We start from the raw sequence: 13,738 nt of genomic DNA on the forward strand, positions 1-13,738 counted from the left end.
TTTCAACCGGAGCTAATCTGGCGTTCTGTAGTAGTGTAGCACTGTTAGTTTGATTAGTCATACATGGTGCGTATGGAAAGTCTATAGCGTGTTCTCGGTCATTTGCACGCATTATACCGTTGTCACTTGTGAGTCTAGTTGCGAATTGTGTAGTCCTGATCCATCAAACGGTCGGGGGACACGAAGAGTCTTCAGGCAGTTCTGCATTCTTCCAGGCATGTGTTTTTGACTGTTTGTCTTGTAATCTGAAAGCTTAATGTCTTTGAATTTTTCTAGACCGGGAAATCTGATTCGTCTACAAGGTCAAGCTTGCGAACTGATATCGCAAGAGCACTTAAAAAACTGCTTGGCATTCAGAAAAGTAATTCAGAGTATATGTGAGCTAGTTCAAAATTGGTAACCCAGAGAAACAAAAGCTCAGAGGGTAGAGCAAGATATGAACTGTAAATTTGAATTTTCGACTAATGAAAGCTTTTCCTGCTTATAAATATCAGGATATTTCATCTTCAGAAGCAGCCCTATCAGTTTGAATAGTCAGTGGTACAAGAAAACAGGGTATGGTCGCATCGCATATCTTGAACGTTGTGGACAGACCCAAAGTTGCGTCATTGTCAAACCTGACATGAACTTTTGACTTCTAATGAAAATTCTTGTAGGAAGAACTGCTACTAGATGTCCCGCACTTAGCAGCTTAGATATTGAGTATCTAGCCTAGATGTCCCCGTCTCAATATCATATCACGTGCTTGGAAAACTTTCGCCGCCACATGTGGCTGCAACAACTAACTTTCGCCGCCACAGAATAATATAACGAGTTCAGTTCGCAGCCGTAACATGTGTTAGTTCGCAGCCGTCTGAGTCCGACACATGGGACATGGCACGGTGAAGGCCTATAAAAGGACCTTAACCCTCTCGTCCATTCCCAAGCAAACCAGCAAAGTAACAAAAATTCGACAAGCTAGCTACACCCCCATCTTGGAGATGGAGCTAAGCGCAGCAACGCTCCTCTTTGTCTTCCTACTTTCCTTGCCAATTCTTGTGACCTTGCTGAGGCGCCAATCGGCCTCCAAGAAGAGGCGGCCTCCTGGGCCGTGGAACCTCCCCTTGATTGGAAGCCTCCTCCACTTCGTCAAGTCGCATCCGCCAGTCGTTCTCCGGGACCTGGCCAGCAAGTATGGCCCTGTGATGTTCCTCCGGATGGGCCAGGTCGACACTGTCGTGATATCCTCGCCGGCGGCAGCGCAGGAGGTTCTCCGCGAGAAGGATGTCATCTTCGCATCGAGGCCGAGCATCGTGGCTTCGGAGGTCTTCTGCTACGGAAACCTCGATGTCGGCTTCTCGCCATATGGCGCCTATTGGCGGACGCTGCGCAAGCTCTGCACGGTGGAGCTCCTCAGTGCAAAGATGGTGCGGCAGTTCGCACCCATCAGGGATAACGAGACGTTGTCCCTCATCAAAAATATCCAAGCTGCTGGCCGAGGTGGTCAGCCGGTGACCAATCTCGCGAGCCTGCTCCTATCCTGCTCGAACTCGATCACGGCAAAGGCGGCCTTCGGCCAGGTTTGCAGCAAGGAGCTCCGGGACAAGTTCCTGAGGTCAATTGCTGTCGCAATGAGCTTCAGCGGAGGCTTCACCGTCGGGGATGTCTTTCCATCCCTGCGCTTCATTGATGTCGTCACTGGGCTGAGGCGAAGCATGTGGCGAGCACGCCATCAGCTGGACGACGTCTTTGACAAGATCATTGCTGGATGTGAGGCGCAGCGAGGTGATGACCTGTTGAGCGTCCTCCTCCGGATCAGGGACAAGGGGGAGCTGGAATTCCCCATCGGCACAACAAACGTCAAGGCAATTATATTGGTAATTTACTCGTGAAGAATCGCACTAATTGCAGTTTTTTTTTGCTAATTTCGTTATTGCTCACGTAGTCTTGAATCTTTTAGGATATGTTCATTGGAGGGACGGAGACGACGTCGTCAGCGGCAGAGTGGATCATCACAGAACTCATGAGAAACCCAGATGTGATGGCCAAAGCACAGGCCGAGGTGCGACGAGTATTCGATAAAGTGAGCCCACAAGACCATGAAGCCAAGATGGACGAGCTGCACTACATTAAAATGGTGATCAAGGAGAGCATGAGGCTGAACCCAGTGGTGCCATTGCTGGTTCCCCATTTCTGTCAGGAGACCTGCGAGGTAGGTGGGTTCCAAGTCACGAAGGGCACTAGGGTCATGGTCAACGCGTGGGCTATGGCAAGGAGCCCTGAGTATTGGCATGACGCAGAGAAGTTCAGGCCGGAGAGGTTTGAGGATGGCATGCTTGACTTCAAAGGCTCTCGCTTTGAGTACTTGCCATTTGGGGCAGGGAGGAGAAGGTGCCCTGGTGATACTTTCGGGTTGGCTGTGTTAGAGCTCATTGTTGCACGCCTTCTCTACTACATCGACTGGAGCCTCCCAGCAGGGATGCAGCCTGATGACATTGACATGGAAATGATCGTTGCTGCAACAACTAGGAGAAAGAACCCGCTGCAGCTGGTGGTATCACCATATAAGGTGGTTCCCATGAAATCCTGATTCATGGGATAATTAGTATATGCATGCTGGCCAACATCTACAGTTGTGCCTCCGGACCTCATAATGGGAATGTACGAATAAATATAAAAAAACTATGTATTGTGGCCAACGGCGTGAGTACTACTCCGTTGAAGGTACATGCTAGTAGTACGTTATAGGAAGTCAGCATAATATCGCACGTCGATCATATTGTACTAAAAATTTCTCCAAAGATGATTATGCATATGTTATGAAGGTAAATTCCAAGAGAGAGTCTAGACATTACTCAGTTGATATTTGTGGTATCCATCAATCACTGATTTTAACGTTTGGATGGCTGACAAAAGCGTGTTGGTGCGGGGTACGTACCCAATCCTTGCTGGCGCGAGGCCCGCCATGGTCCAACCGTCGCTGCCGGTCACACTCCAGCTCCAGGCTCCGGTCGTCCTCGGGAAGCTTGCCGAGCCTCCGTATCCATAGCCTCCAGTGCCTCGTGCGCAGCTTGAGCCTTCTCTGCCACCGCTGCGGCCTGGAGCTACGCTTCGGCCACGCACGCCGCGGCTCCCTCCGTGGCTGCCACGCGCACCGCCTGAGCCAGAGTCTCCTCCAAGACCGGCCTCAACATCATGTCGAGCCGAGCACGCCGTCTACGCGCGAGCAGCAACAGCACACCGCGCCCTATGCCACTGTGCTGCTACTGCCGCGGCCTCTTCTGTCGTGTCCTCACGTCGCCGGGCTGTTGCAGCCTCCGCAGCCGCCCGCTCGGCCTCCTACTAGGCCTCTAGAGCCGCAAGCTCTGCCCGCGCCACGTGCCGCAGTCGCTCCACCCATACGCGCGTTGCTTCCGCAGCAACCACCGAGGCCTCTACCTGCACGACCCCAGCAGCCGCACGCAACGCCTGCACAGCAGGAGACTAAGGCCGTGTTTGGTTGCAAAAACCAAAATTCCAAAAAAAAATCCGGCACCAGCATGGAGACTTAAATCTAGACGAAATAAAAAACGCATTGCGACTGCTGTCTGTAAATGGCGAGATGAACCTAATTAGGCTGTAATTAGATGCTAAATTGCTACAGTAAATAACCTCTAATGACGGATTAATTAGGCTCATTAGATTCGTCTCGCGATTTACAGACGAGTTCTGTAATTATTTTTATGATTAGTCTATGTTTATTACTTCAAATGTAGAAAGATGCATTTTCAAAAAATTTACAATGCGCAACCAAACGGGGCCTAAGGTGAAGAGTGCCCTGAACAAACCGAAGAATGCACTTCAGCGCGGCCAGAGGGGGCTCGCGAGGGTCGTGCATATGCAAGCAGACCTGCAGAATAGTGTAGGCAACATCCAGCCTGGTGAAGGTCAGGTACTGCATGGTGCCAGCCAGGCTGCAGAAGTCGGTGGCATCGCATCAGCACAGGAGCACCATCAGCGGCAGTCTTGGGGTTGCTATCAACCGGAGTGGAGCACACAGCTTAAATTCCGCCGTACCAGCGCGATCTAGGATATCCATCATATATTGTTGGTGCGAGAGGAGCAAACCATCATCATAGCGTTGAACATGCCCAGGTCCTTCATGGCGAATTCTTGCTGGAGAGCCTAAATGATCCGTCGGAGGAGGGCCGGAGAGAGGATGATGTGAGAACTATGTCATCCACATAGAGCAGTAGATAAGCGGCAACTGTACCATGCTGATAGACAAACAGCGACATGTCGGTCTTGGCTTCAACAAACCCCACCGAGAGCAGAAAGGTGGCGAACCGGCTGTACCAAGCACAAGGAGCCTGCTTGAGATCATATAGGGACTTGTTCAGGCGACAAACAAAGTCTGGACGGGCAGGATCCTCAAAGCCAGTCAGCTGGGCACAGTAGACGGTCTCAGACAAGATGCCGTGCAGGAAGGCATTCTTCGCGTCTAGCTAGTGGATGGGTCAGTGTAGGGAGAGTGCCAGCGAGAAAACAACCCGTACAGTGGCAGGCTTGACGAATGGACTGAAAGTCTCGGCGAAGTCCACTCTGGGGCGTTGGGTGCATCCTCGAAGGACCCAGCGCGCCTTGTAGCGCTCTAGAGTCCCGTCGGCCTGGAACTTGTGCTTGAAGATCCACTTCCGGGAGACGACGTTGACGTGCGGAGGGCGCGACACAAAGTCCCAGGTGTGATTCTTCAGTAGAGCGTCATGTTCCTCCACCATAGTGACTCACCAATTGGGGTCGGCCAGAGCGCTACGGTAGGTCCTCGAGATAGCAGAGAGCGGCGCGGCGTGGTAGAGAGCGGGCATGTGAAAGCCACTCTTGGCTCTCATGCCCATCGCGTGATGGTTGGACACCGGCGGAACCGCCACGGCACCCTAGGGCAGCGGCAGGTCCTCGGTTGGGGCGGCTGGAATGGCCAGGGCAGTCAGTGGTGGTCGTGGCAAGGGTCCCCTTTGAGCGATCACCCTCCAATGTTACACCTGTCTTCAGTAACATGTATATATAAATTCAGTAACATGTAAGCATCTGTTAAATCAAATATACCAAAATGTGTGATAGCCGAAGATTATCCAACATGAATTAGTTGGATACGATTATAAATAAGTAGAATAAACACCTTATGCTAGCAGAGATACATAGGGCACACACAATAAGATGCAAAGACATTCAATTTGGAAACCAAATCAACATGAGAAAATCTTCACATATGTTACATGCCGTCTAAGTTGCAATACCATTTAAAATTCAACCTCATACTCCAAATAAGTTCCAAGAAACACAAACACGGTAGGCCATTTGTGCATAGTAACAATTATCTTTTTCTTACTTGCCAAGCTTTTCCTTTTCGTTTCATATTTATCAGTACAGAGTAAGCGATATAGAATTGCTCCTATATATTTTAAATGTTAATTCGGTGTAACCAAATTTATTTGTGCTTCTCCACCTAGTTCTACATTTGAATCAGATATCTCCCCAACATACTACTAATAGTCAGTTTACTTTCAACAGTTTAGCAGTGTTAAAAAGATCCCACCCTTCAAGTATCTCCTTTGAATGAGCAGGATAATTCAGTACCTACGAAGGGGAATACCCCTTGGCATCACCATGATGATATACCAACCCAGTTTGATTAGCCTTTCCAAATGCCAGAACAACAGAAATGATAACAATTGAATGAAGATGTGCAAGCTAGACTAGTGAAGGAGCACTACATGACCATAATTTAGTTTGCAAATACATATTTATGGTCAGTTTCCAAGAAGCATAAAGATTTAGGACATCATTCCACATGTTCAGCATGCCTTGCGAGTTCAGCAATTGAAAAATTGATACCAACAGTATCAGGAGAGAGATGTCACCTTCACGAAACTCAGACCATTCATGCTTGTGCACATGGTGTGGCGCACCGAGTGAAGGAAGCAATCCCTGCCAGAAATAGCACATAGTGTAATTAGCACCAGCAGAAATCATCATTCATCAAATGCCAACAGAACAACATTGCCTGACATCTCACCACAAACTTCAGGTTCTTGTGCATTGGGAAAAGGCGCCGGCGTAGGTACTGTGGAGTCTCCAGATACTCCAATATCCGAACAAGGAAACGTGCGCCGCTCTCTTTACCGTCACCCATGCTGCCATTCTCTGAAACGGGAGTGCTGTCAAAGCCAATGATCTCATCTATGCGGAAGACGGTTGCCGCACGCGATCTGACCGGCTAGCTGAAACAGGAGAGATGCCCTTTTAAGCTTTCGAGCTGCAAGAATCGTAATCACTGGTCCACCATAATAGGTAAGGGGTACATACCATGGTCGCGAGCTCGAGGGATTGGGCGTTGTCGATGATGGAGCCGATGACAGGGATGCTCACAGTCGGCTTCAGCCTCTTTGTCTTCTCCCCCTCACCTCCATTCTTCCTCTGCTTCTGCTTCTCATGTGGTGCGCCTTCCTCACCTGTTGCAGCGCTGTAGTTGTCCTCAGTAGCATCCTTGCACTTCTTCCTTTTCTACTTCTTGTCCTTGTGCCATGCCTTCTCGGCAGCGGCTGCCCTAATATCGGCAAGGTTCATGGCAGTGGATAGGGAGGAATATGGATAGGCCTATTTGGAATAGCTTTTCTGGACTTGCTTTTCTAATAAGTAACCGTCTAGAGATCCTGAATGTAAATTGACCTGTATGCCCTGAACCTGAAAGAAAGACATCATCCATTAGGTGCAAACTGATGAACCATTGTTATGAGCAAATCACTATAAAACCGAAAGATCAAAGCTACTACAATCTTATTCATCCAGATTACATAAGGCAGGGCAAGGACACTAAGTTTTTTTCTCGAACACGCAGGAGAGCTGCGTAACATTGTATTGATAGAAGAAGAAAGGAGTCATACATAGACCCAAACACACCCAACACACCCCCTTAGCCCTTCGCTACTAATCACCTGTTAAAGATAGACACTACGACCCACCCATACTTCTAGACCTCACCCTGGATATCAACCAAGATAAGGCACCTAACTCCTGCCAAGCTCCACAAGTGCACTTCCTCAGAGGCCAAAGAAATGGCAGTGGCGACACTTGGGCTGGCCCCATTAAAAACACAATTGTTTCGGTGTCTCCAAAGGCACCAGGCACCAAGGATGACTAGAGAGATCAGACCCTTCCTTAGATCCCCCACGACCGAAGCTTCCGCTTTTTCCCACCAATCATCAAAGATATTTGTCAAAAGATTTTTGTCAGCATGTGTTCCATTGGCGGAGCTAATGAATCCACAAACTAGGGCCATATCTAAGAACCCAAATCACCCGCACCAAGTCACATACAACCACATAAATGCATAATTCATATGATATTTTAAGTCCACGCTTAATCATATGATAAATTTGGTGAGAACATAAAACTGATAAAAAAACTAATGGCATTGCCTTGTCTTCCTAACTGTGTAACATCAATTTACCCTCCCTCTATCCCTCCCTCCCACCATCGCCAGTGGCAGACCCAGGATTTAAACCTAGGGTATGCCTAGCCATAAGTTCCAATAAGCAATATGGTACAGCGTGTGCACAATCTGGTAACAGAAATGCAAAGCTTCACCAACAATTTGGTACATACAAGTACAAAATAACTAAATGTACAATAATATATTTAAAAGGTCGTGTAATACCTTAAAAAAATAAATAAGTTCGAAACTTGCGTACTTTATACAATATAAAAAGTTTGAACATAGATAAGGTCATACATAAATAGAAGAATGCCATCTAGAACTCTCGGTTTACAGCAAGGCCCTGATTTCAATTTCTAGGACAGGCTAAGCAACCCCTAACCTAACAACTGAAACACATGACAATGGCCTATGGACACACCAATTAATTACTGAATCAGTGAATCTACACTCAGTGGCGGATCTAGGATTGGAACTTAGGGTATGCCATGTCAAAATTTCAACAAACAATTCCGATTTTGGTACAATCTAAAAAAAAATCGGTATACAACAAAAAACAAGTCCACGACAATCCAGCATGTAAGCAATTAGGTTCAATACTTGCATAAATTACAATTGGACAATAGTTAGGTTCAATACTTGCATGTAAGCACAATAAATCTTAGAAATGCATAAAATAAGCTTACACACCTACAATAGTTCAAAGAGATTACGGCCCGTTTGTTTCCGATTATAATCGGCTTATCGGTGGAAATAAGCGATAATCCAACCAAACACCACGCTTATTTTCACTTCTGTGGTAATCTGCTTTAGAGATTTGAACTACGAGAAGCGAGAAGCGAGAAAATCTTCGCTTCTCTCGGCTACGCTTAGATTAAAAGCTAAGCGAAAACAAACAGGGGCCTACCTCTCCTTCAAAATGCAGAACACAATACATAGGCAATGGTTCAATCATAGAACATTACTGTCTTAGTTTAATCATAGAACACTACTGCCTTGAATAGAGCAAGTCAGTTTCCGATTGGAAATGGAATACAATACCAATGTATCAATGGTTTTGGTGTCATACTGGAAACCTAGACGACCGAAAGGATTCACAAGTGAGGCCATTCATGCACAAACATTCATACGGAGAACTTCATCTGCATCCTTATATCAAAAAAGAAGTCTATGCTAAAACTAGAGAGTACAATTAAATCACTGATTTGTGCTTCTGCTAGTTAACATAGGAATAAAAAAGCAAACCCTCGAGACAAAGCACTAACAGCATCGAACACATTGTGCGGAGGCCAGCACTTGTTGGAGGCGCATACCTCAAAGGCAAAGCTGGTGGCGGCTGGTGGCGAGCTGTGAGCGGTGCAGCCGAGGAGAGGGAGTCGGGGGCGGACCGGCGAAGGCGGCGTCCGTGTGAGGAGCCGAGCTCCAGAGGTCGGGCCGTCGAGGGCGCCCGCGTGACGGTGCGAGGAGCCGAGGTGCCATGTTGGGGTCGGGGGCGCCGTCGCGTGAGGAGAGGCTGGGAGGAGACGGGGTGGGCGGAGGCGTAGGACGATTTCGGATTGGGCCAGGGTGGGCCGGATCCGAGGGTATGCTGCCACGGACCACCAGGTGTGGCGTCGAAGCCGCGGCTTATCAGACGACAGCTCTTCCTTCTTCCTCTCGTTCTTTCTAGGCGCTACAGTAAAGCCAGGCGACGTGAGAGGCGATTCTCGTTTTCCTCCGCCGATTCGTTGCCTCCCTCGTCTCTGCCGCCCTTGCTGGTGTCGGAGAAGGAGGGGGTTCGATTGAATCGGCGGTGGATCCGTTTTTCCCTTGTGTATATTAGCCATACGGTAGGGTAGTTTTCCGGTGGCGCTGTGAGGATGGCCGCCGGTTCTTTTGTCCGATGGAGTGGAGCTGATGGAGGTGGTGTCGGTGGATCCAGTGACGTCGGTGAATCTGATGCTTTCTTCTTAGGTGCTGCTCCATGGAAAATAAGTTCCCTCCTCGGTGGTGCTGGCAAGGTTAGCGTCTAATTTGCCCTGGAGGTGGGTGTGTCTCTCCCTGTGTTGCTGCGGCTCCCGCGTGCGACGCCGAAGGTGTGCAGAGGTCGACGCCAGATCGTTCGTTGGTGTGGGCGTCTTCTGCATCTTTGGTGGTTTCCCGTCAACGTGAGCAGCAGCAACATCAGGTTCGGCTCCTTCCTTGCCTTCGTCGGCGGCGGCGATCTCTGGAAGGTATGTTTACTAGCTCGATGAGATGCCGGGTTGGTCTTCGGTTACCACCTTTTCTGGTGGTTGGTGGTTTTGGTCCCCCTCGGGGTTCATCGTCCTCCGGTGTGCTGGGGACTCTGGTACTTGCGGCGTCAGATTTCTCGGTATCCGACGATGTTATCCAGCCGGCTTGTTCAGCGTCAAAAAAGCAAGTCGAGTTCGATTTGTTGCACAAGATGGCAACAAAAAATTGTGTGGCTTCGCTGGAGAGGTGGTCGGCTTCAGGCAGCGTCATCCGGCCGCCGGTGGCGAGAAAGACCGGGAGTTTCCAAGAACTGGGCTGTAATTTTCTTTTCTTTTAAGAGTGTTCTTGTAAGTTTTGGGATGTAACCACCAAAAACTTTATATGAAATATAAACCCGGTTTTCTCAACAAAAAAACCAGGTGTGGCGTCGAGTTCAGGCGGCGCCGCCTTGACCGGAGATGGGGAACGGCCGAGAGCACAGCAGAGTGGCGGAACGCAGAAGCCCGGACACCGGACGGCGGACGGAGGGCATGTTTGGATGGTGCCCTGGGAAACTTGCATGTGCCAGGCATCGCATCCAGGCGGTCGACTTCGTCGGCCTGGGGCTAGGATCGGTGCCTGGGAGCACCTGCTTGGCCCATGGTGGCATCCAAACAAGCCCAGGCGCGAGGAGGAGGGAGTGCTAGGGTTGATGGGCCGAAACCCAGAGGCCTTCTTGTATTTACGAACGTATTTTCGCGAAAGAAAATTTGTATAGTACCACATCACATCAAATTTTTAGACACATTTATGAAGCATTAAATGCAATTAATATATTCATGCCGACATCATCTCTAGTACCATCATCATCTGTGTTATCATAAGTTCGACGAGGACGGTCATCTTGAACATCTGATGCAAAATCCAGATCTTCTGAGTCATCTTCCCATTTTTGCCACAACCTTTCCTAATTTTTCCATCTAAAAAACAAGGTCGACTATTCCAAAAAAAAAAAGTGCTCTACCAACTTATTCCTATGCACAGACCACTACTCCCTCTATCCTGAAATATAAGTCATTCCAACATTCTTGGAGAGTCAAAGTTTTTTAAGTTTGACCAAATTTATACAATAAAGTAATAACATTTATGATATCAAATATGTATCATTAGATTCTTTATTAAATATATTTTTATAATATATCGGTTCATGTCATAAATTTTTATGATTCTTTCTAAAAATTTGGTCAAACTTAAAACTTTGACTCTCCAAAGCTTTATATTTCAGGACAGAGGGAGTATTTTACAGCAATCCATCCATGTATCAACTACACATTCATCCAGCTAACAGCATACCCTACACTAGACATTCATGCAATAAGCAAAAGAGATATCCATAACAATATGTTGGCCTCCAATGCTGGCCTTGCGGATGAATGTGTGTTTTGTAACTGCAGAGAGATGATAGAATTGTGACCAGTAATAATCCCTTCCGTTTAATTCAATTTATATCGATCATTTTGTTTTTTTAGTAGATAGTTTTTGTTATGTATCTAGTCATACTTCCTCCATTTTCTTTTCATAGTTCTATTTCATCTTAGTGTTAGAAATCAGCTTCTTGTACACAGCAATCACACAGATCACAGAGGCACGCAAAGATGGAGAGAGGAAGAGTTCTTTCTCTATTTCACTTCTTGTTCTTCACTTGTTACAGCTCATGAAAGTGACCTCCTATTTATAGGAGAATTAAGATGAATGCAAACAAAGCTACAGCATTTGAACTTCTTGACTTTCTTCATCCTCTCATTAATTTGGCCACCATTCAAAGTCTCTTGTTCATATACTGTTTTTAGACTTTGAATTACAACACTCCCCCTTGGCCAAATTTATATGCTATGTGTATGCCTTGTTAAAAACTCCCTCCAAAAACCCAGTGGGAAAAAAGGGTAGGAGAAAAGAGTACATCACAAGCTTTACTTATGTTGCACCTGTTGCCTCGTTAAAAACCTTGCATGAGAAAACCCAATGAGAAAAAACTCATCAAGGGAAAAAGAGTACAACAGTCGATATTGGGTAGGTACTTCGGAATCGACACGTGATCTTCTGGATCACGATTATGGGCTGTGAGTTCCAGGGTTGATCTCCCCCTGAACTCTGCAACTCTCTAAGTCGTCTCATGCCTATTCCACAAACAAACCTGTGGAAGCTGGAAGCCGGCAGAGACTTTGTGAATAAGTCTGCTAGATTTTCACATGACTTAGCTTGCAGGATTTTTATCTCCCCGCTCTTCTGGAGCTCGTGGGGGTAAAAGAATTTAGGAGCAATATGCTTGGTGAGATTGCTCTTAACATAGCCCATATGCATTTGTGCAACACAAGCTGCATTATCCTCATAGATAATGGTGGGGGCGTCAACAGTATTCATACCACATGACTTTCTGGATGTGGCCAATCATTCGGCAAAGCCAAACGCATTCTCGCGCCGCCTCATATAGTGCGATTATCTCTAATTGGTTGGTTGATGTGGCAACTAGGGTATGCTTCACAGATCGCCAGGAGATGGCTGTACCACCACAGAGAAACACAAAACCATTCTATGATCTGGCATTATGTGGGTCAGACATATAGCCAGCATCAACATAACCCACCATAGAGGGAACCCCCTTTCTTGAATACCATAATCCAAGGTCCTGAGTACCTTGTAGGTACCCGAGAATGGTTTTCACGCCAACCCAATGTCTTCTGGTGGGGGCAGAACTGTACCTAGCCAAAGGTTCACTGCAAATGCAATGTCTGACCTTGTGCAATTTGCAAGGTACATTAGTGCACCGATAGCACTTAGGTATGGGACTTCAGGTCCCAAAACCTCCTCATCCTCTTCCTTGGGTCGGAATGGAACCTTATCCACTTCCAAGGACCGAACGACCATGGGAGTTTTGAGAGGGTGGCACTTGTCCATATTAAACTTTTCAAGTACCCTCTTTGTGTAGGTGGACTGGTGTACAAACACTCCTTCAGGGAGGTGTTTGAGCTGCAGGCCCAAACAGAACTTGGTTTTACCCAAGTCTTTCATCTCAAACTCTGTCTTGAGGTAAGCCGACGCTTCCTCAATGTCCCTTGTGGTCCCGATGATATTCAAATCATCGACATAAACTGAGATGATGCAAAATCTATCAGTGGATTTCTTTATGAACACACAGGGACAATCATTATTGTTTGTGTAACCTCTCTTCAGGAGAAAGTTACACAATCGATTGAACCACATTCTTCCGGATTGTTTCAACCCATATAACGACCGCTGCAGGTGGACGCTGAACATGTTGCGGTTCTGATTCGGTCCAGGGATCTTGAGTCCTTCGAGGACTTTCATATATATTTCCGAATCAAGTGACCCATATAAATATGCGGTCACAGCACCCATCAACTGCATTTTTAAATTCATATTAGCTGCCATAGAGTAAGATATCGGAATGTTATGCCACTCATGATAAGAGAGTAAGTTTCATCATAGTCGATGTCGGGTCTCTACGTGAACCCTTGTGCCACCAGACTCGCTTTGTATCTTACCACCTGACCATGTTCATTCCTCTTCCGGAGGAAGACCCATTTGCATCCTACAAGGATGACTTTTGGAGGTGTTGGGACTGCATGTCCAAAAACCTCTCTTTGGCAAAGCGAGCGCAATTCTGCCTCAATTGCTGCTTTTCATTTGTCCCAATCTGAGCGCTTCCGGCACTCTATCAAGGACTTTGGTTCTGGATCCGGATCCATTGAGTCAGCAATTTTTGAGGCAAAATATATGTCGACAACAGTGGTCTTTCGATTATATGACTCTCCTGATTCCACATAATTAGTGGCGATCTCCTCATGATCATCCTCCCGCTCATCGTGATTTCCCGTAACGATTGAGCTAGGGTGTTCCGATCTACCCATGCGATATTGAGCGCGCGACGCATTGGGGTTTCCATCTTCAGGATGGAGTCCTTCAGGGACATTCTCATCTTCAGGATGAGTCGCCACTCCAAGGGTGTTCTCAACTTCCGGTTGAGCTTCTTCAACTAATTCCTTAAGTGATGCAAGTTGCTCAGGTACTCGCCTC

General features: G+C 47.2%; 1 protein-coding gene and 1 pseudogene across 1 annotated transcript; one reads left to right on the top strand and one right to left on the bottom strand.

Moving 5' to 3' along the window:
* The first annotated feature begins 913 nt into the window (after positions 1-913).
* LOC120660281 (cytochrome P450 99A2-like) lies at positions 914-2,833 on the top strand. Its single transcript, XM_039938711.1, has 2 exons — positions 914-1,856; positions 1,940-2,833. Exons 1-2 carry the CDS (start codon positions 981-983, stop codon positions 2,567-2,569), a joined length of 1,506 nt encoding a protein of 501 aa, XP_039794645.1. The 5' UTR covers positions 914-980; the 3' UTR covers positions 2,570-2,833.
* Positions 2,834-4,544: 1,711 nt separating this feature from the next.
* On the bottom strand, positions 4,545-10,585 carry LOC120662551 (annotated as a pseudogene).
* Positions 10,586-13,738: the final 3,153 nt, after the last annotated feature.

This window comes from Panicum virgatum, chromosome 2N (genome assembly GCF_016808335.1).
Source record: "Panicum virgatum strain AP13 chromosome 2N, P.virgatum_v5, whole genome shotgun sequence".
Taxonomy (NCBI): domain Eukaryota; kingdom Viridiplantae; phylum Streptophyta; class Magnoliopsida; order Poales; family Poaceae; genus Panicum; species Panicum virgatum.